Below are 23,750 nucleotides of genomic sequence, written 5' to 3' on the forward strand. Positions count from 1 at the left end.
AAAATATATGTAAATTCCTTGGCACCCTTGACCATAGTGAGCAAAACAATCTTACTATATTTCACTGATGAGTCAATAAGCTTTAAAAAAAAAAGGGGGGGGGGGCAGGGGAGAATTTGGGCTAGAAAGGGTCAATGGGGGGCGGGGGGGGGGGGGAGAATGGGACCTATGTAATACTTTCAACAATAAAGATTTTTTTAAAGAAAACAAAAAAAACAAAAATCCCAACTAAATGCTCAAAAAAATCCCCAGAATACCAATATCTTTTCACTCTCATTTTTATACAGATGACCTCTCAGCACTGCAAACAAAGAATACAAGAATGGCACCACACATCCTCCAGGCTTCTATTTATGTATGGGTCAACGCAGGTTTGGTATTAGATATATGATTCTAGCTATGAAAATTGTTTTCTTTTTTTTTAAATTTTTTTTTAATTGGCCCTTTACTGTAGTTTTTTTTGTTTTTTAATATATTTTATTGATTTTTTTTACAGAGAGGAAGGGAGAGAGATAGAGAGCTAGAAACGTCGATGAGAGAGAAACATTGACCAGCTGCCTCTTGCACACCCCCTACTGGGGATGTGCCCGCAACCAAGGTACATGCCCTTGACCGGAATCGAACCTGGGACCTTTCAGTCCGCAGACCGACGCTCTACCACTGAGCCAAACCGGCTTCGGCTGTTTGTTTGTTTTCAAAAAGAAGTATCACAAAGAACCCCAACATGTGAAACAGACTCAACCAGAGACTCTGTTCACTTAGTGGGGGTGGGGGAGTGGGATTCAAAGCCTATACACTCCCAAATCCAGCACGTGAAACTCCACCAAGAAACCCTATGGGGGGAAAGAAACCCTATGTATCTAGAGCACAGAAAACCCCCTGGTAAAACACCTCTGCACTAACCCCCCCTCCCCCCCCAGGAGCTTTATCATTCATGTCCTACCAAGTCTAGAAGACAAACTTATCTTCAGGTAATAAATGGTTGCTGAAAAACTCGTTTGTGAATTCTCTCAAGTATTTCAACCACTTCAACCACCTCACCACCACCCGGAGTCTGCCATCTGACCCCCGGTTTAACCCGATCGCTGCACCTCTGGCCCTATCCTGCCCCCTGAACTTCACTGGGCCCACACTTCCTCATCTAGCCTCCTCATCCTGTGTCAGCCAGACCCAACTGCTAACTTTCCCTCCACGTAACCTTTCCTTGGCTTCACACATCACTTCCACTATCAAGGATGATCTTCTCTGCCTGGAAAACTTCTACCTGTGCATTAAAATGTCACTCCTTGAAAATGTCACTATGTCTGTGAAGCCTACCGTTACCCCCCTGGCAGGGCCAGTCACTCTTCCTGGGCTTCCTACCTGAACTTCCTTTTCACTCGCATTCAGTGCTGGCAAGTGCATGAGCTAGAGCTACCTCAATGGAAGATGACTTAGCAACAACTATCAAAACTTTAAATGCATAGACAACTTCACCCAGCAAGTGTACTTTTAGCAACTTTTTCCTCCAAAAGTTTACATGTTAAAAAGGACCTTCGTGTCAACACTGTAAAACAAAAGATTGGAAACCACCTAAATTTCCATCAAAGCAAGATTGATTAAAGGTACATCCGTACCATAGAATACAATGAAACTGTGAATACAGCAGGAAACTCCTGGCTGAATGGAGCATCATTCTGTACCCCAGAAAGATTACAGCAGGGGTCTTCAAACTACGGCCCGCGGGCCACATGCAGCCCCCAGGGGAGTCTGATCCTGCCCGCCAGGTTTTTTGGGTAGTGAGCGCAGCCAAGGTGTTACAGTAGGGATTAGTAGTTCATATAGTCCGGCCCTCCAGCTCTCTGAGGGACCGTGATCTGGCCCCCACTTTAAAAAGTTTGAGGACCCCTGGATTACAGGTTCCATTCCTAGTCAGAGCACATGCCTAGGTTTCAGGTTCAATCCCTGGTCAAGGTACATGCAGGAGGCGACTGATAAATGTTTCTCTCATCTCTCTCTCTCTCTTTCTCTCTTATTACTCTCTCCCTAAAATCAATGAACATATCCTCAGGAGAGGATTAAAAAGAAAAAAATAAGAAAAACAGTAGGGAAGCTCTATACATGAAATTATATCCAATATAAATTAAACTAGAGGCCCCTTGCATGAAGATTCATGCAATAGGCCTTCCTTCCCGGCTTCGCTGCCGGGCACCCAGGGGCCACCAAATCCCCGCTCCCGGCTGGAGCACCACTCCTGTAGCTCCCTTCACCACCACCCCCGCCCCCTCATAGTAGGCATTCCAATAGGCCACTACACACCTGTATACCCAAATTAACCCACCATCTTCGTCAGGTTAATTTCATATACTCACTCCTGATTGGCTGTTGGTGAAGCAGAGGTGGGGTCAATTTACATGTTTGTCTATTATTAGGTAAGATGTTTTTATTTATTTTTTAAAATATATTTTATTGATTTTTTTACAGAGAGGAAAGGAGAGGGATAGAGAGTTAGAAACATCGATGAGAGAGAATCATCAATCAGCTGCCTCTTGCACACCTCCTACTGGGGATGTGCCCGCAGCCCATGTACAAGCCCTTGACTGGAATCGAACCCAGGACCCTTCAGTCTACAGGCTGATTCTCTATCCACTGAGCTAAACCGGTTTTGGCTAGGTAAGATGTTTTTAAAAGGCACAAAAACAGTGTAGCATTGTGTATAATATGCTGCCTATGGATGGAGAAAGAGTAAGGAATATACATACTATGCATATACATACTGTTTTTCCAAGCTGGTAATACTAGTTGCCCCTAGGGAAGAGAATAGGTTTCTAGGGACAAGGGGGGAAAAAAGAGGCTACCGTAATACTCTGTACACTTTCTTATATCATTTAAATTCTGTACACTATTTGTTTACAAAAAAAGAACAACTAGAGAAAAAAAGGAATTACGTGCTAATGTGCCATCCTAGTAGGCTAGGAATGCACAGAGACTACCTCCTATTCATCTCTATGGTCCGAGGGTCTAGCGCTCAGTAGGAACTTAAATGTTTATCGTATTGCAGCCCAGAGCCCGGCCAGTGTGGTTCAGTGGTTGAGCATTGACCGATGAACCAGGTCATAGTTTGATGCCCTCCATCAGGGCACATTCCTGGGTTGCGTGCTCAATCCCTAGTTGGGGACATGCAGCAGAAAGCCCATCAATGCCCATCAATGATTCTCACTCATCATTGATGTTTCTATCCCTTTCTCTTTCTCCCATCCCCTCTGAAATCAATAAATAAAAACTTAAAATTAAAAAAGTAAATGTTTGCTGCAGAAATTATTTTAAGTATTTCTCCCTTTTTTTAATCTGGTTTTTATTTTTTATTTTTATTAAATTTATTAGAGTGACATTGGTTAATAGGATCATATAGGTTTCAAGTATACATTTCTATGATAGTTCTTCAATGGTGACAACTTAAGCTAATATTTACTTAGCACCAAGCTCTGTCTTAAGTATTTGACATGATTAAATCCTTTAATTCTTTAATCCTTTTAAATCATCACAATCCCACTGCACAGATGAGGAAACCGAGGCCCAGAATGATTAAGTAATTTGTCACTGGTCACATACGTAAGTGGCAGAGGCAGGATTCAAACACTGGCCCCAAAACCCTGCTCTTATGAGGTCATACTGTTATTCACATACCTAGGAAGAGACTGAAATTACTGAACACTTAAATACACTCTTTGCTACAAAAAGCTTCTGTCCTTAATTGCTGAATCATAAAAACTGCTGAAATAAAGTCAGGCCACTAGCTACGTGGAGACTAAGGAATCCCTAAGGAAGCTCCAATCCTAGCTTTCTGGTTCATGTGCACCCAATTCATCCCAAAAAGTTCGGGCTTTGGGGAAATGATTCAGACTAGACCTGCCACCTGTGTATTTACCGTGGAGCTTACATTTGGTTTAATAAATAAAATCCTCTATCTATATCAAACATTCCATCTCAGTGGGTGCCTAATCAAACTAATGGGAAGACCTCCCTTACATTTTGGAAAAAAATTCTACCTGAAAAATGAAAACCATGTACTGTTCTTAGAAACACAATTTCCCACCATTCAGAATTCCAATGAAGATGTCAAACACTGAGAAACAGATGCCCCAGACCCTTTCTTATTATCCCCAATACCATTCTTACTCTTAAACAAAACTTCAGACTTTTCCTGAAGCCTGATGTATTAGATACTTTCACAAACTTATTTATTAGATTTCAGACTGGCTATTTGTTAGTGTTGCCATTTTTTAAAATACATTTTTATTGATTTCAGAGAAGGGAGAGATAGAAACATCAATAGAGAGAATCAATCAATGATCAGCTGCCTCCTGCCAATCCCATGGGGGATCGAGCCCAACTCAGGGATGTGCCCTGACTGAGAATCTAACCGTGACCTCCTAGTTCATTGGTCAATGCTAAACCACTGAGCCATGTGGTTGGGTGGGCAATGTTGCTATTTTTTATGACACAGGGAAGCATCTTATCTGAAAGTTCTCTGAATCACATTTGCTATAGAAGTTACCTTCCAGGAATTCCCTGTAGAGGCCCAGGCTTGGAATGTGCTGTCACTGCACTGGCTTTCTCTCTCCAAGCACCACCAGACGCTTCCTTGACTTGGTCCCTATTTTAGATTCCATCCTACGCTAAGGCCTGTAGCCCTCTGTGCACCAATAACCATATACTAGGAATGGGCATCTTAACCAAGTAAATGTGTTCAAGTCAAGAGTGTTGCCATAGCTAGATCGTTAATTTTCAAATTATAATACATAGATTCAATTCAAACTTTAATTCCTCTTCCTTTTCTGCTTTAAAAGATTTTAAGAGGCCATCTATGATTCCATTTATATGATTCCAGAATAAGCATATCCACAGAGACAGAAGCAGCAGATACATGACTACCAGAGCTAGGGGAAGGAGGAATGGAGTTAATGGGTACGGTTTCCTTTAGAGTGATAATAAGGCTCTAGAACTAGAGTGGCAAATGATTATACAACATGGTAAATGTACTTTAATGTCACTGAATTGTACATTTCAAAATAGTAAATTTTATGCTATGTGTACTGTACTATATACCACAAATTTAAAAATAACCAACTTAAGACTGTGATAAAATATGTTAAGGCACCACTTCAAATACATTAAAGTATAGGAAGAGCGATAACCAAGATGGCGGCATAAGTAAACATCTGAACTTTCTGCCGTGCACAACCACATCAAAACTACAACTAAAAGACAAAACGAATATCATCCAGAACCTCAGGAAGGCTGACTGAGTGGAAATTCTACAACTAGAAGAAAGAGTCTGATAGGAGGTGCGGAGGTGTGGAAGTGTGGAGGTACGGAGGCACACGAAAGGGGCTAGAAACTAAGTACACTGTTGTCTTTTTCAATAGGGAGGGAGATACAAGCTCCCAACTGCTCTAAACTCCCCTTCTGGGCAAGACTCTGAGGACCCAGACTTATACATAGAGAAACTGGACTGTCTGGGATTGGGCCGGAATGCAAGGGCAGCTTACAGCGATCATTGTTCCTACACAGTGCCACAGGACACAAAGACCCGGGGGCCTCTTCAGAGCAGGGTTGATGGGCAGCCATGGCTGTTTTCTCCCCCTGGTGATTTCCTGAAGCCCCGTCCCACCTAATTTACAACCCCACCCACGCTGTTGGCAGAGGCTTTTGCATATGAATGGCCTGGCCTTTTGCAATCTAAAATCTAACAAACTGCAGCTGGGTCAGAGAGCCCAAGAGCTTCCAAAAGAAGGCCCAAGACCCCACAGCAGCTTTCATTGCTTCACAGCTGGGCTGCATGTGTGCACCTCCAAACCCCAAAGAGGAGGAATATGAAGATCTCTCTGTAGCTCCTGCTGGGTGGCCTCAGGCAGTGGCTAACTTTGCACCTCCGTGGAGATCCAAGAGCCAGTGTACCCAGGGGTCAGAGTGAAACCATCCAAATTACAACTCTTCACATCCATTAGAGACACACTCAGGGGGCAGACTCAGTGAGCACCAAAGCCCCACTGAAGCAAGACTTGCCCCATAAGGGTGTCTCTAGCACAGCAGTTCTCCCATCATAGACACAACTGGTCCTTACAGCCAATTGGCCTGGAGGTCAATTCCTCCCAGTGATACCAATAGCACTCAAAGCTTAACTACAACAAGACTGTGCAACTGTGCACACATCCCACAAAGGGGAGCACCAAGAGTGTCCACCTCAGATAATTAGGAAGGCTGAACCACTGGGCCCTATAGGACACCTAGCACACAAAGCCACTATATCAACTCAGGGAAGCAGCCAAAATGCGGAGACAAACAGGTCACAAATGAAAGAAATGGAGGGAAGCAAACTACTGGATATAGAGTTCAAAACCATGCTTATAAGGTTACTCAAAAATCTTCTAGAAATCTCTAAGAAATATAGCAAGACCCTCAAGGATATGAAAAAGGACAAATTAGAAATCAAGCATATGCTGACTGAAATAAAGAATAATACACAGAGATCCAACAGCAGACTAGAGGATCCCAAGACTCAAGTCAAAGATTTGAAATACAAAGAAGCAGAACACCCAACCGGAAAAGCAAAAAAGAAAAAAGAATCCAAAAATATGAAGATTATGTAAGGAGCCTCTGGGACAACTTCAAGCGTACCAACATCTGAATTATAGGGGTGCCAGAAGAGAGAGAGCAAGATATTGAAAACCTATTTGAGGAAATAATGACAGAAAACTTCCCCTACCTGGTGAAAGAAATAAACTTAAAAGTCCAGGAAGCGCCGAAACCAGTTTGGCTCAGTGGTAGAGTGTCGGTCTGCGGACTGTAAGGTCCCAGGTTCGATTCCGGTCAAGGGCATGTACATTGGTTGCAGGCACATCCCCAGTGGGGGGTGTGCAGGAGGCAGCTGGTCGATGTTTCTCTCCCATCAATGTTTCTAGCTCTCTATCCCTCTTTCTCTTCCTCTCTGTAAAAAATCAATAAAATAAAAAAAATAAAAAATAAAAAACAAGTCCAGGAAGCGCAGAGAACCCCAAGCAAAAGGAATCCAAAGAGGACCACACCAAGATACATCAAAATTAAAATGCCAAGGGCAAAAGACAAAGAGAGAATATTAAAAGCAGCAAGAGAAAAACAGTTAGTTACCTACAGGGGTGATTTCTCAACAGAAACTATGCAGGCCAGATGGGAGTGGCAAGAAATATTCAAAGTGATGAAGAGCAAGAACCTACAACCAAGATTATTCTACCCAGCAAAGCTATCATTTAGAACTGAAGGTCAGATAAAGAGCTCCACAGATAAGAAAAAGCTAAAGGAGTTCACCATCTACAAACCAGTATATGAAATGCTGAAAGGTATTCTTTAAAAGGAGGAAGAAGAAAAAGGTAAAGATAAAAATTATGAACAGTGACAACAAATAAATATCAACAAGTGAATCTAAAAACAAGTGAATAAAAAATCTGAGGAACAGAATAAACTGGTGAATATAATAGAATCAGGGGCATAGAAAGGGAATGGACTGACAATTCTCAGGGGGAAGGAACTGTAGGGGGTGCAGGAAGAGACTGGACTAAAACGTATACCTATAGAGAAGGACAGTTTGGGAGAGGATCCGGGTGGAGGAGAGCTATGGAGGGAAGGAGGAGGAAAGAGGGAGGGAAGAGAAGCAACTATAATTATCCAAAAAATAAAGATTTATTTTTAAAAAATAAAGTATAAACAATACTTAAATAGTAATAAAGCACTCAATGTCTGTCTACTACTAACAGATAAAAATAAAATCTACCTTGGTAACTTTTCCTACCAAAAAAAAAAAAAAAAAAAAGATGAGGACCAATGTAAATGCATTTTTTTTCTTTTGCCTTTCCCACTTAACATTATAGTAGAAATGATTTTTCCAAATACTTAAACACTTCATAAATATTTACAATGACTATATAATAAAGCATTATGTGGATTCTTGGGCATAGATTATTCTTTTTTTTTCTCTCCCATTGTAAATAATATATGATTGATGTTTTTGCAAAAGCATTTTCTGTAGAGTTCAGAAAATTGCCTTAGGCTAGATTCCCAGAAGGAACTTAAACAGTAATAAAGCACTCAATGTCTTTATTGAGTTGAGCTCAGTGGTTGAGTGTCAACCCATGAACCAGAAGTTCACGGTTCAATTCCTGGACAAGGCATATGCCTAGGTTTCAGGCACAATCCCTGGTAGGGATGTGTGCAGGAGGCAACCAATCAATGATTCTCTCTCACCATTGATGTTCCTCTCTCCCTCTCCCTTCCTCTCTGAAATCAATAAAAATATACTTTTAAAAGATTATTTTTAAAGACTAGAAGGAAATAAACCAAAATGTTATAAAGGTTTAATCAGATGGTGGTTCCTTCTTGTCTTTTTATACTTAACAATTACTCCAGAATCCAAAACACTTCTTTTTTTTTTTTTTTTTTTTTTTAAGATTTTTTGACTTTTAGGAAGAGAGGAAGGGAGAGGGAAAAGAGAGAGACATCCATGTGAGAGTAAAGCATAGGCCTGCAACCAGGACATGTGCCATGACAGAGAAGCAAACTGGCAACCTTTCAGTGCACAAAATGACACCCAACCAATTGAACCACACCAGCCAGGGCCCAAAATATGTTTTACATTAGGAAAACAATAACTATGCAAAATCAAGAGATGGCAGAGCAGACTTTCTGATAGCATCAGTACCTACTTTAATTGCCAAATAGTACTAGAATAAAGAAGGTGTGGAAACTGAACTAAATTACTGGCCACAATCAGAGAAGGTTTGAATACTGCAGTGATTTTGTTATGTTGTTGTCATTGGTTTGGGAGTGCTGTTTCTTTTTGAAATAAATCCCTATGGGAGAAGAGTATACAGGAACTCCCTGTACTATTTTTGTGGTACTTCTGCAATTTAAAGAAATCCTTGCTAGATCACTTAACTTGTTTTTCACTAAAAACAAAATGCAGAATATAGATAAACAATTTTCTGGGCCATAACGCACAGGGCTCCTTTCTCCATGAGTTAGATAAGCCTTTCTTGGAGCGGTTGCCTTCACAGAAATCAACTCTGCCGTCTAGTAGAAGCCTCGCTCTTCAACATTTCAAAGCTTTCACCTTCATGAACTGACCTAAACACATTGAGCTTTTTCACTTTGCCTTGTATGCCTATGGCTCCATCTGCCCCAAATAGCCCTTCTGTGTCCTCACCTCAGGCCCCAAACTCTTTTTTAGTGATTTCCTATTTCTGTTTCGAAATCCAACTCAGTTGTCACCTCCTTCAGAAAGCCTTCCCTGATACAGCCCTCCCATTCCCAATTTGGCTGGTCTTTTTTTTTTTTTTTTTTTTTTTTTTTTAGTACAGTTGTACCTCTACAAGGTTTTATTTCTGTACTTCACTCCCAGCACTGTAATCATTTGCCAACATGCATATCTCCTCATGCAGGGTTATAAACTTCCAGAAGTTATAAACTTCGATAGCTTCATGCTTGCATTCAAGAGCTATAAACCAATTATTTTGGTTTATAGCTCTTGAATTCCCAATTATTTTGCAACTCTGTTGCAAGTAAGCCCCCAAAATGCACCAACAATGCTTCCTTCCAGGCCTAAGTTTCCTTCCAATAAGAATTACAAATTATACACATCTGATGCATAGACTCACCAGGAGTTAGTCTCTCTCTAACTGGCTCTAAATAATGAACAATGTTTGCAATGGCCCAGCACTTATCCAATATTAGAAATTGCTTTCCCTACACCTACAATAGGTGGACCCAAGACACCAAATTTTAACATTCTACTCTCTCATTTATCCACAACTTCTATTTGCTAACTAAGAGCTTTAACTTCCTCATACTTTTAAAATATATTTTTATTTATTTCAGAGAGGAAGGGAGAGGAAGAGAGAAACAGAAACATCAATGATGAGAATCATTGTCTGGCTGCCTCCTGCAAAAAGAAATTGAGCCTGCAACCTGGCATGTGCCCTGACAGAAAATTGAGCCAGTAACTTCTTGGATCATAGGTCAACACTCAACCACTGAGCCACACTGGCCAGGCTCATCACCACTTCTTAGTTGAATTATTGGGGGGAATTATCTTCCATAGAGTAAAGAAGGTTTTTATAACTCCCAAGCTGTAGGCTTGAAGACTAAAGAACCTCCAGGCCTAGGAGGTCAGCTGGGCCCACTCACTAACCAGCTAAGTGACTTGCTCCAGACACCTGAAGGGATTGCAAGGCATATCTTTTTAAAACAGCAAATGAATATTAAAGGCTTTGAAGGTAACTGACAAAAAATAAAAAACACAAGTGTTCAATATCAAGTGTCTACAGAATATGCCAATCGAAGCTTTCTTTCATTTTCCATCTGTTCACAGAGGTGTAAAAGGGGATTCTTTTTCTCAAGAGTTTTCTTACAGTTCTTTAAGATACTTTCAAAAGCTTTCAAGTTTTTCCTCATTCTTAGAAGTCTCCTTTACAAATACACCAGGATGAGATTTTCAGTACTTCTCAGTAAAATATGCCCGTCCACAGAGCTCTGAGGACAAGGACCAGCCACCTCCACAGTAAAATGAGACCACATGGTGTTCCTCAAAGTGACATATGTGCCTGGATCTTTAACTGGTCTGTGAAGACTTGAGATGGAAGGAATGGAAGAAGGAGGGGGGGCGGGGGGGGGGGGAAAGAATATAGATGTAGATTTTTAACAGAATTTTCAAGAAATTCCAGGTTTATAGACCCAGGAGAGGTGCCTTCCTTTAATCAGATGTAGGCTCCCTTTGTTAGTAGGGTAATTTCACTGGGAAATTAGAGAAACCCTACACATGATTTTAGAGAAAACCTACAAACTCTCCTATGAAGCTACTTCATATATGCTTTAACATTTTAAATTCAACTCTGGTTCATAAACCCAATTAATAGAACCAGTAACAATGATTACCAGAAAAATCATTTTAGGTGAGCTCTGCAAATTTTGGCAATGTAATTACTTCTCTACTATTAAACCTATTCTTACTAGTACACTATGTTATGACAAATAAACAAAAAGCCAAATGGAGAGAAATATACATTTTAACTACAAGGAACAGAAAACAAAAAGTAAATAAATGTATGATGATTTAGAGAACTATCAAAGCCTAGCTGGTTCGGCGCCATGGATAGAGTGTCGGCCTGAGGACTGACGGTCACAGGTTCGATTCTGGTCAATGGCACGTACTTCAATTGCAGTATCTCGGGGCATGTGCAGGAAGCAACCAAATGATGCCCCCATTGATATTTCTCTCTTGTCTCTCCAACACCCTTCCACTCTCTCTAAAATCAATGGGAAAATCCTCAGGTGATGATTAACAAAAAAAGAAAAAAAATTAACAGATGATTTAGTTCTATCACCAAGACAATCATTTTATTCAAGTCCACAATAATAGTACACATGAAATGTTAATAAACTTATTCTGACTAAAATCAGCAGCATAAGATTTAAACAAATGTGCAAGCTATTCCAAACTTCACTGTTTCAACATTCTAACATTATTCAGCCAAATTACTTTTTTGTTTTAATGTTGGCTGACCCAACAGAAAAATGTATAGAGATCAGGAGTGGTTAGCTAATGTAGGAAAAACTGTGTATGACAAGAAAATATTAAAAGGTATTCCAGCCTGGCTGGTGTGCTCAATGGTTGAGCATTAACCCATGATCCAGGTCACGGTTCTATTCCCAGTCAGGGCACATGCCTGGGTACCAGGCTCAATCCCCAGAGTGGGGCATGCAGGTTCTCTCTCGCTCTCACTGTCTCTCTGAAATCAATAAAAACATATTTAAAAAAAAAAAAAAAAAAAAAAGAACCACCACCACCACCACCACCACCACCACCACCACCACCACCAATGGTGCCTGACCGGTGTGGCTCAGTTGGTTGGAGTGTCGTTCCATACACTGAAGTCAGAAGTTTGATTCCCTGTCAGGGCACATACCAAGATTGTAGATTCCAGCCCCAAGCAAGGCACTTGCCAAGGACAACTAATGGATGTTTCACTTTCACATAAATGTTTCTCTTTCTCCCTCTCCCTTCCTCCCTCTCTGAAATCAGTAAAAGCATGTCTGGGGTGAGGATTAAAAAAAAGAACCAGTGGAGAATATGGAATCCTTTACAATATAAAACTAAGACTAAATACTAAGAAAACTGGGGATACAGACCAGGCTATAAATGTTCTAAAGATACTGACAAAGTATAATAAAATAATCAAGAGTGAAGAGGAAAAAGCAGAATGAGTACAAATTTTTTTATTTTTCCAATTATAAAGCATACTAATAATACTGCCTAGAACTGAAACATAGAATATACATTTTTTTTTTATTTTTTTTTTTAATATATTTTATTGATATTTTACGGAGGGAGGGAAGGAGGGAGAGGGAGAGAGAGAGAGAGAGAGAGAGAGAGAGCCAGAAACATCGCTGAGAGAGAAACATCGACCAGCTGCCTCCTGCACACCCCCCACTGGGGATGTGCCCGCAACCAACGTACATGCCCCTGACCAGAATCGAACCTGGGACCTTTCAGTCCGCAGACCGACGCTCTACCACTGAGCCAAACTGGTTTCGGCATACATTGTTTTTTTAAATGCCATATTCTTAATTTTATTTTTATAGTATTTTTCCTTAACCTACAGGGATTTATCAGAGCTAATAATTATTAAAGCAAAGATTTATTTGAAATTTGATAATTCCTCTTCCAGTTTCACTTATTTTTCTCTTACTAAATTCAAATGAGATGAGTAGAGGGCATTGTACTTAGTAAAAAAAAAAAAAGTCCATCTCGCCCTAGCCAGTTTGGCTCAGTCTGAAGGGTCTCAGGTTCAATTCCGGCCAAGGGCACATGCCTGGGTTTCGGGCTCAATCCCCAGTGTGGGGAGTTGTAGGAGGCAGTCTAAAAGATATTCCAAAAAAATCACTTTAAGCATTTAATAAATCATTTTACCCTTACTGAGAAAACTAAAAGTAAGTGAAACTGTGAAAATCCAGGGCCTGTGTGCTTTCTACTACTGTGTTAAGATAAAAATGTGGTCCCTGACAACAGTGGGGGTCACATGGCATGATCACATCTGAGTTCTATGAGGCAGCTCGAGCAGAAATACGGAAGATGGACTAGTGGAGAAAGACCTGAAGGCTATCAAGACAACACAGTGAATGCAAGAGACAACGACGGCCTGACCAAAGTAGATGGAGCGGAGGGGAAGGCCAGGGTCAGAGCACAAATGATGTCAGCTGCATCAACAGGTCTACAAGGGGGACTAAAGGTGAAGGGGAAGTTAAAATGACTCAGGTTTACACTTGAGTGTTTTGTGAATAAGGTCATTAACAGAACTAGGACGTGGGGGAGCAGGCTCTAACCTGAAGGGAAGAGGTGGATTTGGTTAGACATGTTTGATCAGATGTTTACATGACACTCAGGTGGATACCCAAGGCTAGAGAGAAAGGCTGAGTTCTCATTAGTACACAAGTCATAGCCGAAGCCATGAGAAAGAACACCAAGGGAGACTGAACTGTGAGAGAGCCAAATGGAGGCCAAGGGAGCCCAGGAAAAGAAGTGCTTCAGGGAAAGAAAAGGAGCCCAGTGGTTGGTAAAGGCCAAGAGCCCAGCCAGCATGGCTCAGTGGTTGAGCATTGACCTATGAACCAGGAGATCATGGTTTGATTCCCTGTCAGAGCACATGCCCAGGTTGCAGGCTCAATCCCCAGTGTGAGGTGTGCAGGAGGCAGCCAATCAATAATTCTCTCTCATCATTGATGTTTTTATCTCTCTTCCTCTCTGAAATAAATTTTAAAATATATGTATTTTTTTAAAAGGCCAAGAAGAAAAGTCAGATGGTATAAAGACTGAAAAGAGACTAATTCATGTTGGATTCAGCACAAAAAGGTTATAGGTGATCTTCAAACATAGTGAATAATAGAAAATCAATCTGCAGTGGTTGTAGAATAAATCCTGGCAGAGAAAGGGAATAGATTTGAAAAGCAGAGGCTATGCATATAAGCATAACCAATGGACGCAAAACTCTGGGGGGGGAGGGCATATATGGGAGTGGTGGAGGGCATTGGTAAGATATGTACACATATAATACCTTAATTTAAAAAATGGGGAGAAAAAAAAAGAAAAAGCAGAGGCTACTGTTCAGGAATTCCCTCCCCCTTTGCCCCGGCTGTGCTGTCACATCTTCCTTGACTTAGACAAGATATGTCCCCAACCTACGAACCAGGGGGCCTAAAATCGTAAAGATCCCTGTCGTGACCAATGTCAGTGAGCTTCATCTCAACAGCAACTGCCCCCTACCTACAGCCAGCGCCAAATCCCTTATTTTACCAGCACATGTCCCACCTCCTGTCATCTTCCTCGCCGTTTCTTTATCTGCCGTCTCTTCTATCCCCACCAAACCCGAATCACCAATTAAAATTTCCCACGAATCCCAATCGCCAGGTTAGAGGCTTCCTAAATCAGCTTGAACTTTCCCCTTTCTTCATCCCTGAATCTGGAATTAGTTTTAAGTGGCAGCTCTTCTACTCTTCCTCTCCACTCGTAATTCCACATCCAAAGACAGGCCTTTGGCACATCCATTCAGGCATGGTGTCATAACCAGTTTCCCAAACCAATCTAACCTATACATGGCAAGTAAGTTAATTTTCCTTTAAGGAAAAACCAGACAACAAGCAAAGTCTAACTCCCTAAAACAGTCCTGGAGACCCTCCATAATCCTTTATAGCCTTCTCTCCAACTACTTCTCCACAAAAGCCTCCACTATGGCCAAACCAGTCTTCCTTCACATTACACATTTAGTTACAACTTATCTTCTGAAATATCCTCTCACTACAAATTCTATTCATCAGAGGGAACCTAACTTACTCCCTCTCTCTAAAGCCCCCTTTTAACACCCATGACCTCCATGGCATTCCTGCCACAATTTAACTGTCTACCATGCCAAGAATTGTTCTAGACTCTTAAGATACATAGGTAAACAAAGCTAAGATCCTTAGCTTTATGGAGTTAATATTTTAGCAGGAGATTTTAAAAAAAAACAGACTTCAGAAATACGTAACAATAAATATATAAAATGTTTACAAATTGTCAATGCTACAGAAAGAAGTCAAGCAGGATATGAAGGACTGGGAGTTCTGGGGTGGGATTATAATTTTAAATAGGGCGGTAAGAATAGGCCTTATTGGGAAGATGTCTCCTGAGAAGGCTTGTGGAAGGCCAAGCAGAGGCAACAGCCAGGCCAAAGCCCTGAGACAGGAACACACCTGGAATTTGAAGAACAGCAAGGAGGCCAAGGTAGTTGAACAGAGTAGTAGATGGCTCAGCACTTAACCACAGGACAGAATACAGAGGGCGCAGTAGGTCATGCAGGAACATGAGGGCTGCTATTAGCTTTGCTCTACTGAGATGAAGAGCCATGGGAACAGAGCAGACATGAACTGCTTTCAATTTTTCAAAGAAGCACTGAGGCTACTATGCTGAAAACATATGAACATTAACTACTGTATTATAATACATAGTATCTACAGTAAAAATAAATAAATAAATAAGAGGTAAAGTCAGAAGCTAGAACAGTTAGGAAGCAGCATCCATAATCCAGTGGAGGGAATAAGAAGTGATAAAATCCTGGCTCCATTTCAAAGGCAGGAACCAATCTGCTTTCCTGATACAATCAGATGCAGGGTGTGAAAAGTCAAGGATGACTTCCAGCTTTCTGGCACAAGAGCTGGAAAGGCAGAGCTGCCCTCGGAGAAGGCTGTGAGTGGAAAAGACTACAGGGGAAGATGAGGAGTTGAGATTGAGACGTGTTACATTTGAAGTGCCTGACAAACGAGTATGAATGTCAAGTGGCAGCTGCATACATGAGAACTGCTACTGAGGAGAGAGGTCTGAACTAGGAACTCACTAGGTTGGAGGCCTAGGGCACCCCCGCTGTTCAAAGATTAATGAGATGAGGAAGAAACAACCAGTGAGATGGAGGAAAACCAACAGCACACCTAGTTTCCTGGAGGACAAGTGAAGACTTCAGAAAGAGGGAGCTTCAACTTGTCCAATGCTACTGACAGATAAGATGAGAACTGAGAACTAACCACTGCACTTAGGAAAGGTGTCAGGAGGGACCTTGACAGGTGAACTTAACAGAATAGAAAATGACCACTTAGAGACCACTCTTTCCTGGAGTTCTATTGTAAAGGGGGATAAACAAACAGGGCAGCTGCTGGCAAAGAAAGAAAGTAGGGTAAGTATTTACGATGATCAAAAAATTATGGGTTTAGCCGAAACCGGTTTGGCTCAGTGGTAGAGCGTCGGTCTTCGGACTGAAAGGTCCCAGGTTCGATTCTGGTCAGGGGCATGTACATTGGTTGCGGGCACATCCCCGGTAGGGGGTGTGCAAGAGGCAGCTGGTTGATGTATCTCTCTCATCGACGTTTCTAGCTCTCTATCTCTCTCCCTTCCTCTTTGTAAAAAATCAATAAAGTATATTTAAAAAAAAAAATTATGGGTTTAAGTGCCACATGTATGTACTCATATAGAGCCCTTAAAAGCCCAAAGACTCAATATATGTTTTCTTCCTTCACTCACTCTCCCTTCATACCTATCACTTTCTATTATCTTTACTGATATGCATCTATCTCCAAAACTATCTGCAAACTTTTACTTGGAAGACCCTTTTTTATCTTGTCCAACTATCATTCTTCCCAATCCTTCAAGACTCAAATATTCCCCCTGAGAAGCCTCCCCAGACCCCCTCTCCTCAGTTACTCTCCCTCAGATCTGCTACCTTTGTACCAATGCATTCTTCTGCAATAACCCTTCTCACAGTCTCATAATTATCAGAATATATTACCCACTGTCCTCACTGAACTGACTCCTAGAGGGCAGGAGCAATATCAAGTGCCCCTCTGTATTATAAACTTTTACCTCTGGGGTAAATGTTTAACAGTTAAGAGCACAGGTTCCTGCCCTGGCTGGTGTGGCTCAGCGGATAGAGCATTGGCCTGTGGGACTGAAGGGTCCTGGGTTCAATTATGATCAAGGGCACATGCTCACGCTGCAGGCTCAATCCCAGTGGGGACATGCAAGAGGCAGGTGATCCATGATTCTTGCTCATCATTTATGTTTCTATCTCTCCCTCTCCCTTCCTCTCTGAAATCAATAAAAATATATTTATTAAAAAAAAATAAGAGCCCGGCTTCTGAGCCACATTGCCTGGACTTGAATCCGTTCCACCACATGATTGCAGTGTGACCTTGAGAAGTTGCCTAACCTCTCTGGGCTTTAAATGTTCTCATCTATAAAATGGGAGAGGGGAAATAGCCGCTACCTCCTGGCATTGTTTGGAAGAGTAAGAGTTAATATATGTAAAATGCCTGGCATATACTAAGCCCTATAAACATCAACTATTATATTATACAGTAACCACAATACCTAGGATTTTAAGCTTGATGCAGGAAGTCAGCAAATTATTTCATGAGCCCACCTGGTGCAGCTAAGAGGTTGAGGGTCAACCTATGAACGAGGAGGTCATGGTTCGATTCCCGTCAGGGCACATATCTAGGTTGCAAGCTCGGTCCCCTGTGGGAGGGTCTACAGGAGGCAGCGATCAATGATTCTCCCTCATCTTTGATATTTCTATCTCTCTCCCTCTCCCTTCCTCTCTGAAATCAATTTTAAAATGTACATTTTTAAATTATTTCATGAATGACTAAACTTAGGCACTAAAATGCTCTGGCCTACTGTGGAGAATGACTTCTCTATACCACTCTGAGCTTTTTGTCTTTACCAAATTTCATCGCTTGAACCATGTCATGTAGTAATTTTTTCAAAAGTTGTTAAAGTCATTTTTTAATATATTCTTATTGATTTCAGAGAGCATGGGAGAGGGGAAGATAGAAACATCGATGAGAGATATTTATTGATTGGCTGCCTCCTGCCTGCCCCCTACTGGGAATCAAGCCCACAATCTGGGCATGTGCCCTTGATTGGAATTGAACCCAGGACCCTTCAGTCCATAGGCTGACGCTCTATTCACTGAGCCAAACCGACTAGAACAAGTCATTTCTGGATATTTAACCTGTTTCCCAGCCTACCTCTAATTATGTGACTAACTACAGAACCTCTGAGAGAGAGGAAGAGAGAAAGAGAAACATCAAGATCTGTTCCCCCATCCTAGAGGAACAGTTTAAAAGGATTCCCAGCCCAGCCAGTGTGGCTCACTTGGTTGAGCAAAGAACGTCCCATGCACCAAGAGGTCGGTTCCAGTAAGGACACATATCCAGGTTGCAGGTTTGATCCCCAGTAGGGAGTGATTGGGAGGCAACCAATCTCAATGTTTCTCTCTCTCTCCCTTCCTCTCTCTTAAAAAAAAAAAAATCAATAAAAACATTTTTTTTAAATCCTATATAATAAAACCCTAATATGCAAATTGTCCCCTCTGGCAGTCATTCAATTGTGGAGTTCAGCTGCATGCTATGAAGGGGCAGTGCGGAACATGGTGGGCGTTGGCAATGCAGCACTGGCAGCGGGCAGCAATAGAAGCGCTGCCAGCCCTGATGGGCCCCAATGAGAGCGGGACCATGGCAGGATGGGGGGGAGCAGGTGAGCAGGCAGCATCAGGTCAAGGCAGGTGCAAGCAGGAGCCCAATCGCCCTGCCCAATGGCCCTGCAGACAGCGACCAGTGGTGAGGGTGGGGAGGCCTGCTGCCCGGCTCCCGGGTGCTGAGGGAGCCCAACAGGGGGCTATTCGCCCCTCAGATGATGATAGCAGGCCCTGATTGCCCTTTCGGGATAGGGCCCTGGTCTGGGACAGGGAACTGGGTGTGGGTGGCAGCAACTAACCATGGTGCCCAGACAGGGGCTGCGACCTCTCCCTGGCTACCTGGGGGCAGGGGTGACAGGGAGGGAGGTGCCATGGGAATGTGGGGTGTCTGTGGAGCTCGCTCTCACTCCCCCTGCTACTCTTCCCAAGGCTCACATACTGGGAAACCTCCCCCGACTCCCGCTCAGGTGCCAGGAGCTCGCAAGGAGCCCACCCCGTCTCTGCGCAGCCTCTTCCAGGTAAGCGAGGCTGCCGCCACCAGGACCACAGGGGCCAGTCGGGAGAGCGTGCGCTGCCCGCCCAGCACTGCTGGGCAGCCCAGAGGCCCACACTCGCCCCGGCCCAGTGCATCCGGTGGCGCTCACGCATCTCCCATGGGGACTCAGCGCCATGACTCAGGCGGAAGGGGGCACACGGGGGCCCAGGTGCTGCCCAGGGCCCAGAGGTCAGCTGGGACCTGCCCTTCCACGCAAGACACTCACACTTGGATCGCCGGCCAGGCCTAGGGACCATACCCATGCACAAATTTCATGCACGGGGCCTCTAGTAATAGTAATAAAATAAAGTGATTCCCATACTCCCCAGCCCCAATCACAACCTCAAAATCAAAGACAAGACAGCTGGATGACACTCCCGATCCTTTTCCACATGAGGCAGCACATGTACTGCAAAGAGCACAAACTTTGGAGTAGGTCACCTTAGGTCCAAGCAGGTACCCTACAGATAGCAGGTCTGTTCACCCCCCCTCCCCCCCCCTCTGGTAGGAATGGCAATAATGTAACCTAGCAGAGTGGGTGTGGTTAACTGATACTGAATGACTTGAAGAAAAATGAATACATGAACAACAGCTAGCTTATAGGAGATACTAAAAAAATGGTACTTTCGCCATATACCATTTTCATCTTAATTAGAGTTGAAGTTTTAAAAAGAAGTATTACTTAGGCTCAAGCATATGACAACTAATACTCTGAAAAGTTAAAATGTTAAGTCAGTAGGAAATGGACAGGAAGAAGTTCCTGGAATAAATAAAGAGCTGTGATGCCGGGGAAAAGACCCTCCTCCTGTCACACACAAACCAGGCAGCAGCTGCCTTGCATTTTGGGAACAAGATCTGCTTTGCCCACATCCTTGACCCCTGGGACACCTCAGATGAACCGCTGGTGTGATGCAGAAAGGAAGTGATTAGATGGTCAACCTCACATACACTGTGGCCACCCCCATGTTTTTAAATATGTGACTCAAAACTTACTTCAAGAAAAAAAATGTATGTTGAAACCGGTTTGGCTCAGTGGATAGAGCGTCAGCATGCGGACTGAAGGGTCCCGTGTTCGATTCCGGTCAAGGGCATGTGCCTTGGTTGCGGGCATATTCCCAGTGGGGGTTGTGCAAGAGGCAGCTGATCGATGACTCTCTCTCATCGATGTTTCTAACTATTTCTCTCCCTTCCTCTCTGTAAAAAATCAATAAAATATATTTAAAAATAAATAAATAAAAGGCCACCTTTTTAAAAAAACTGTACATGGTAATCATGAATTATGAGTATATTCTGGACTATAGAGTCAACTACTACTTTACTAATTAATTGCTCACAGGTGGTCATTTCACAATGCTCTCTTAGTTACCAATTAAAATAAAACCTGAATACCAGGTTGGGTGGCTAGTTTAGTCAATAACCAATGGAATCCTGCCCAGGGGGTCCCAAAGTTCCCTGGGGAGGAATGTGTCTGTCTTGATTCATCTGACATTCTTAGAGCCTGGCATACAGTGGATACTATATTAAAATTTAAAATTCACTGAAAAATCCCTATGCCCATGTTCTGAGCAGCATTACTCACAGTAGCCAAAAGGTGGAAATAATCCAGGTGTCCATCAATAGATAAGTGGATAAACAAAATGTAGTATATACACACAATGGGGTATGATTCAGGCTTAAATAGGAAGGAAATTCTGACACATGCTACAAGAAGGATGAACTTCAAGGACATTGTGCTACGTGAAATATGGCAGTTACCTAAAGACAAATACTGGATGACTTCACTTATATGGGTATCTAGAGTAGTCAAAGCAGACAGAAAGCAAACTAGTGGTGGCCAGGGGCTGCGGAAGCGGAAAGGAAGTTAGTGTTTAATGAGTTCAGTTTCAGATTTGCAAGATGAAAAAAGTTCTGGGAATGGATGCACAGCGATGTGAATGTAGTTAAAACTACAAAACTATACACTTAACCTGGTTAAAATGATATATTTCATGTTATGTATATGTTAAAGTTTAAAAACAACAAAAAAATTTCATTGAAAGAATAAATGAAGGCTGGACTACTCAGCACTACTTTCATCACTCACTCAATGCTCTGCCTCATTCCTCTGGATTGTTCATTAGAGAATTCCAATCTTACATTTCACAGATGAGTCAAGTGGGGTTCAGAGAGCATCACTGATCTGCTCTGTACTGCGGACGTCATCTACTACACAGTGCTGCTCACATTAACGGGGTTTACTGTACCTGACTGGCTGCAGGCCCCATGAAGACAAGAGCTATGCCTTAGGTCTCCTTTCTATGCCCAGGACCTGCACACACCACCCACAGGCTCCTTGAATTTTCTGAAATCCCATGGGCCTGAACATCTGTATCATAGATGTCACCGTATCTCTTTCCCAACTAAATCACTCACTTGACAGGGAGGCAGCCTTAAAAAGACTTCTGTCCCTGGAGGCGCTCACACCCAGGCTGGGGCATCACCCGCTCCCCAAGGCCTATCACGTGCCCAAGAGCTGGAGCACATACAGGTTGGGACAATTTCACTTGGCTCTGAGGGAGCCAAGTAAGTCTTCTGCAGGAGGCAGGTAAGGCTCAGAAAAGTTACCACGACAAATGATAAATCTTCACGAATCTAAGGGAGCACTGAGAATGGATATGGAAAACATCTTCAGCAATAGGCTGAGCTGGATCCGGAAGGATGAGGATGAATGGCTTTGCAGGCACTAGAGCACGTGGCACACACAGCAGCAGACTGGGTCTCCAAAGAAAGCACCAGTCCTGACTTACCTCTGCACATCACACACCGTTTCCGCACCCACAACCTGCAGGACCCCGACACGGTGCTGCGCTGCATGTAACCGAGGCTCTGAAGCCAGACTACCCGGGTTCGAACCGTGTCACTGTCCCTTAAGAGTGACCTTGAGCTGGCTCTGTGCCTCAGTATCCCCACTGCAGGAGAGGGCTGGTGTGCTAATTAGAGAACACATGTCCATCACTAAGCCCTCAAAAACATGATGGCTACTGTCATGCTGAGCTACCCTCTGCGAGAGGCAGATGCATCAGGGCTGTGGCAGTCCAAGAGGCAGCCTGGGGGGAAGGGAGCACCGAGCGGGGCTGCACACCCTGCACGCATGTCACTGCCCAGATCCGCACCCAGGGAGAAGCGATGGCTCAGCAGTCCCGGGCTGCTCCCACCCAGCGCCCCCGGCACCCAGGGAGGTCAGGGGCTCGGGCCCCACTTACCATGCTGGCCGGGGGAAGGGGCGGCTCAGGTGAGCTGGCTCTCGGGCTCCGGACACGTCCCGTCCGCACAGTTCAGGTCATGATCCCGGCAGCCTCGGGAAGTCCCCACCCGTGCAGAAAGCGCCGCTTCCCCAGCCGGGCCCCGCGGGGACCCTCTAGAAGGAGCGCGGCCCCCCGGCCCGCCTCATCGGGGACACCCCGAGAGACTCATCCACACCCGCCCGCCCCTCCCCAAGTTCACTGAAGAAGCAGGAAATGGGGCTCGGAGGCCGGCGCGGAGGGCGGCAGCGCGGGGGCCCCCGCCCGAGCCCGACCCCCGAGGGGAGGCTGCGGGCCCAGGCAGGGGCTCCCCGGCTCCGGGTTCAGGAGCGGCGGCGGCGGCGGGCCCGGCCCCGGGGCTGAAGGAGCGGAGGCTGCAGGGGCCTCGGCGGCGCCGGCTCAGGGGAGAGGCCCGGGGGCCCGCGCTGTCCTCGCCGCCTCAGCCCACACGGTGGCCCCCGCCGCCCGGCACAGCATCCCTCGCTCGTCCACCCCGCGCCGTCCGCTCCCTCTCGCTCGCGCGCGGCCGCCCCACCAACAGCCCCAGCGCGCCGGAAGTGGCGAGCGCCCGGCGTGGCCCCACGGCGCGGCCGCCGGCTGCGGCGCTGGAACCGGACCAATCCGGAATCGGGCGGGGGGCGGGGCCGAGGGCGGGGCCGCACCTGACGGCTCCCGCTGGCCCCGCCCAGGCCCCGCCCCGCGCCCGGCGCCATCTTGGTAAAGCGGGGCTTTCGCTTTCGCTTCCGGCTCATTCATTCCGCAGGCCCTTAGGGAGCGGCTCCTGCGCGCCGGGCGCCCGGCCGGAAGCCCGGGGCCCGCTGCCTCTGCCCGGGCACACCAACGTCCATCCGGCCCACACGCGCGAGAGCCTGGCCGTGGCCCAGGCTGTGCTGTGGGTGCCAGGGCGCGGGGTTGCTGTAGGCCCTGCCCTCGGGGGGCAGATGAGCAACAAGCAAGTGAACAACTGTAAGAAACGAGGAAAATATATTTTTTTAAAAAGAAACGAGGAAGGCTTTGAGCGATGCGGACCCGGGGGCTGAGAGGACATGAGCAAAGAAGGCGGCACTGCAGAGGTCCTGGGTTCTGTGTCCGCCAAGAATGGGATGGGCCGAAACCGGTTTGGCTCAGCAGTAGAGCGTTGGCCTGTGGACTGAAAGGTCCCAGGTTCGATTCCGGTCAAGGGCATGTACATTGGTTGCGGGCACATCCCCAGGAGGAGGCGTGCAAGAGGCAGCTGATCAATGAGTCTCATCGATGTTTCTAGCTCTCTCTTCCTCTCTGTAGAGAATCAAATGAATATATTAAAAAAAAAAAAAAAAATGGGATGGGTTCCTGTTCCTGCCCTCCAACCCACCTTACTTGTGA

At 44.5% G+C, this 23,750-nt stretch overlaps 1 protein-coding gene across 7 annotated transcripts in view; it reads right to left on the reverse strand.

Moving 5' to 3' along the window:
• XPO6 (exportin 6) overlaps window positions 1-22,989 on the reverse strand; it is a 113,726-nt gene extending 90,737 nt beyond the window's left edge. For 3 of the 7 annotated variants that reach the window (XM_084882890.1, XM_084882893.1, XM_084882892.1), the window contains exon 1: window positions 22,347-22,988. In XM_084882890.1, coding sequence (XP_084739016.1) covers window positions 22,347-22,349 — 3 coding nt within the window. In that variant the 5' untranslated portion in view covers window positions 22,350-22,988. Of the gene's footprint in view, window positions 1-6,748; window positions 6,767-22,346 lie in introns of those variants that run through there. The other 4 variants (XM_084882889.1, XM_084882888.1, XM_084882894.1 and 1 more) reach the window with 3 other exon arrangements.
• Between the last annotated feature and the right edge of the window lie 761 nt (window positions 22,990-23,750).

Source organism: Pipistrellus hanaki (assembly GCF_964339955.1).
Source record: "Pipistrellus hanaki genome assembly, chromosome: 4".
Lineage (NCBI taxonomy): Eukaryota > Metazoa > Chordata > Mammalia > Chiroptera > Vespertilionidae > Pipistrellus > Pipistrellus hanaki.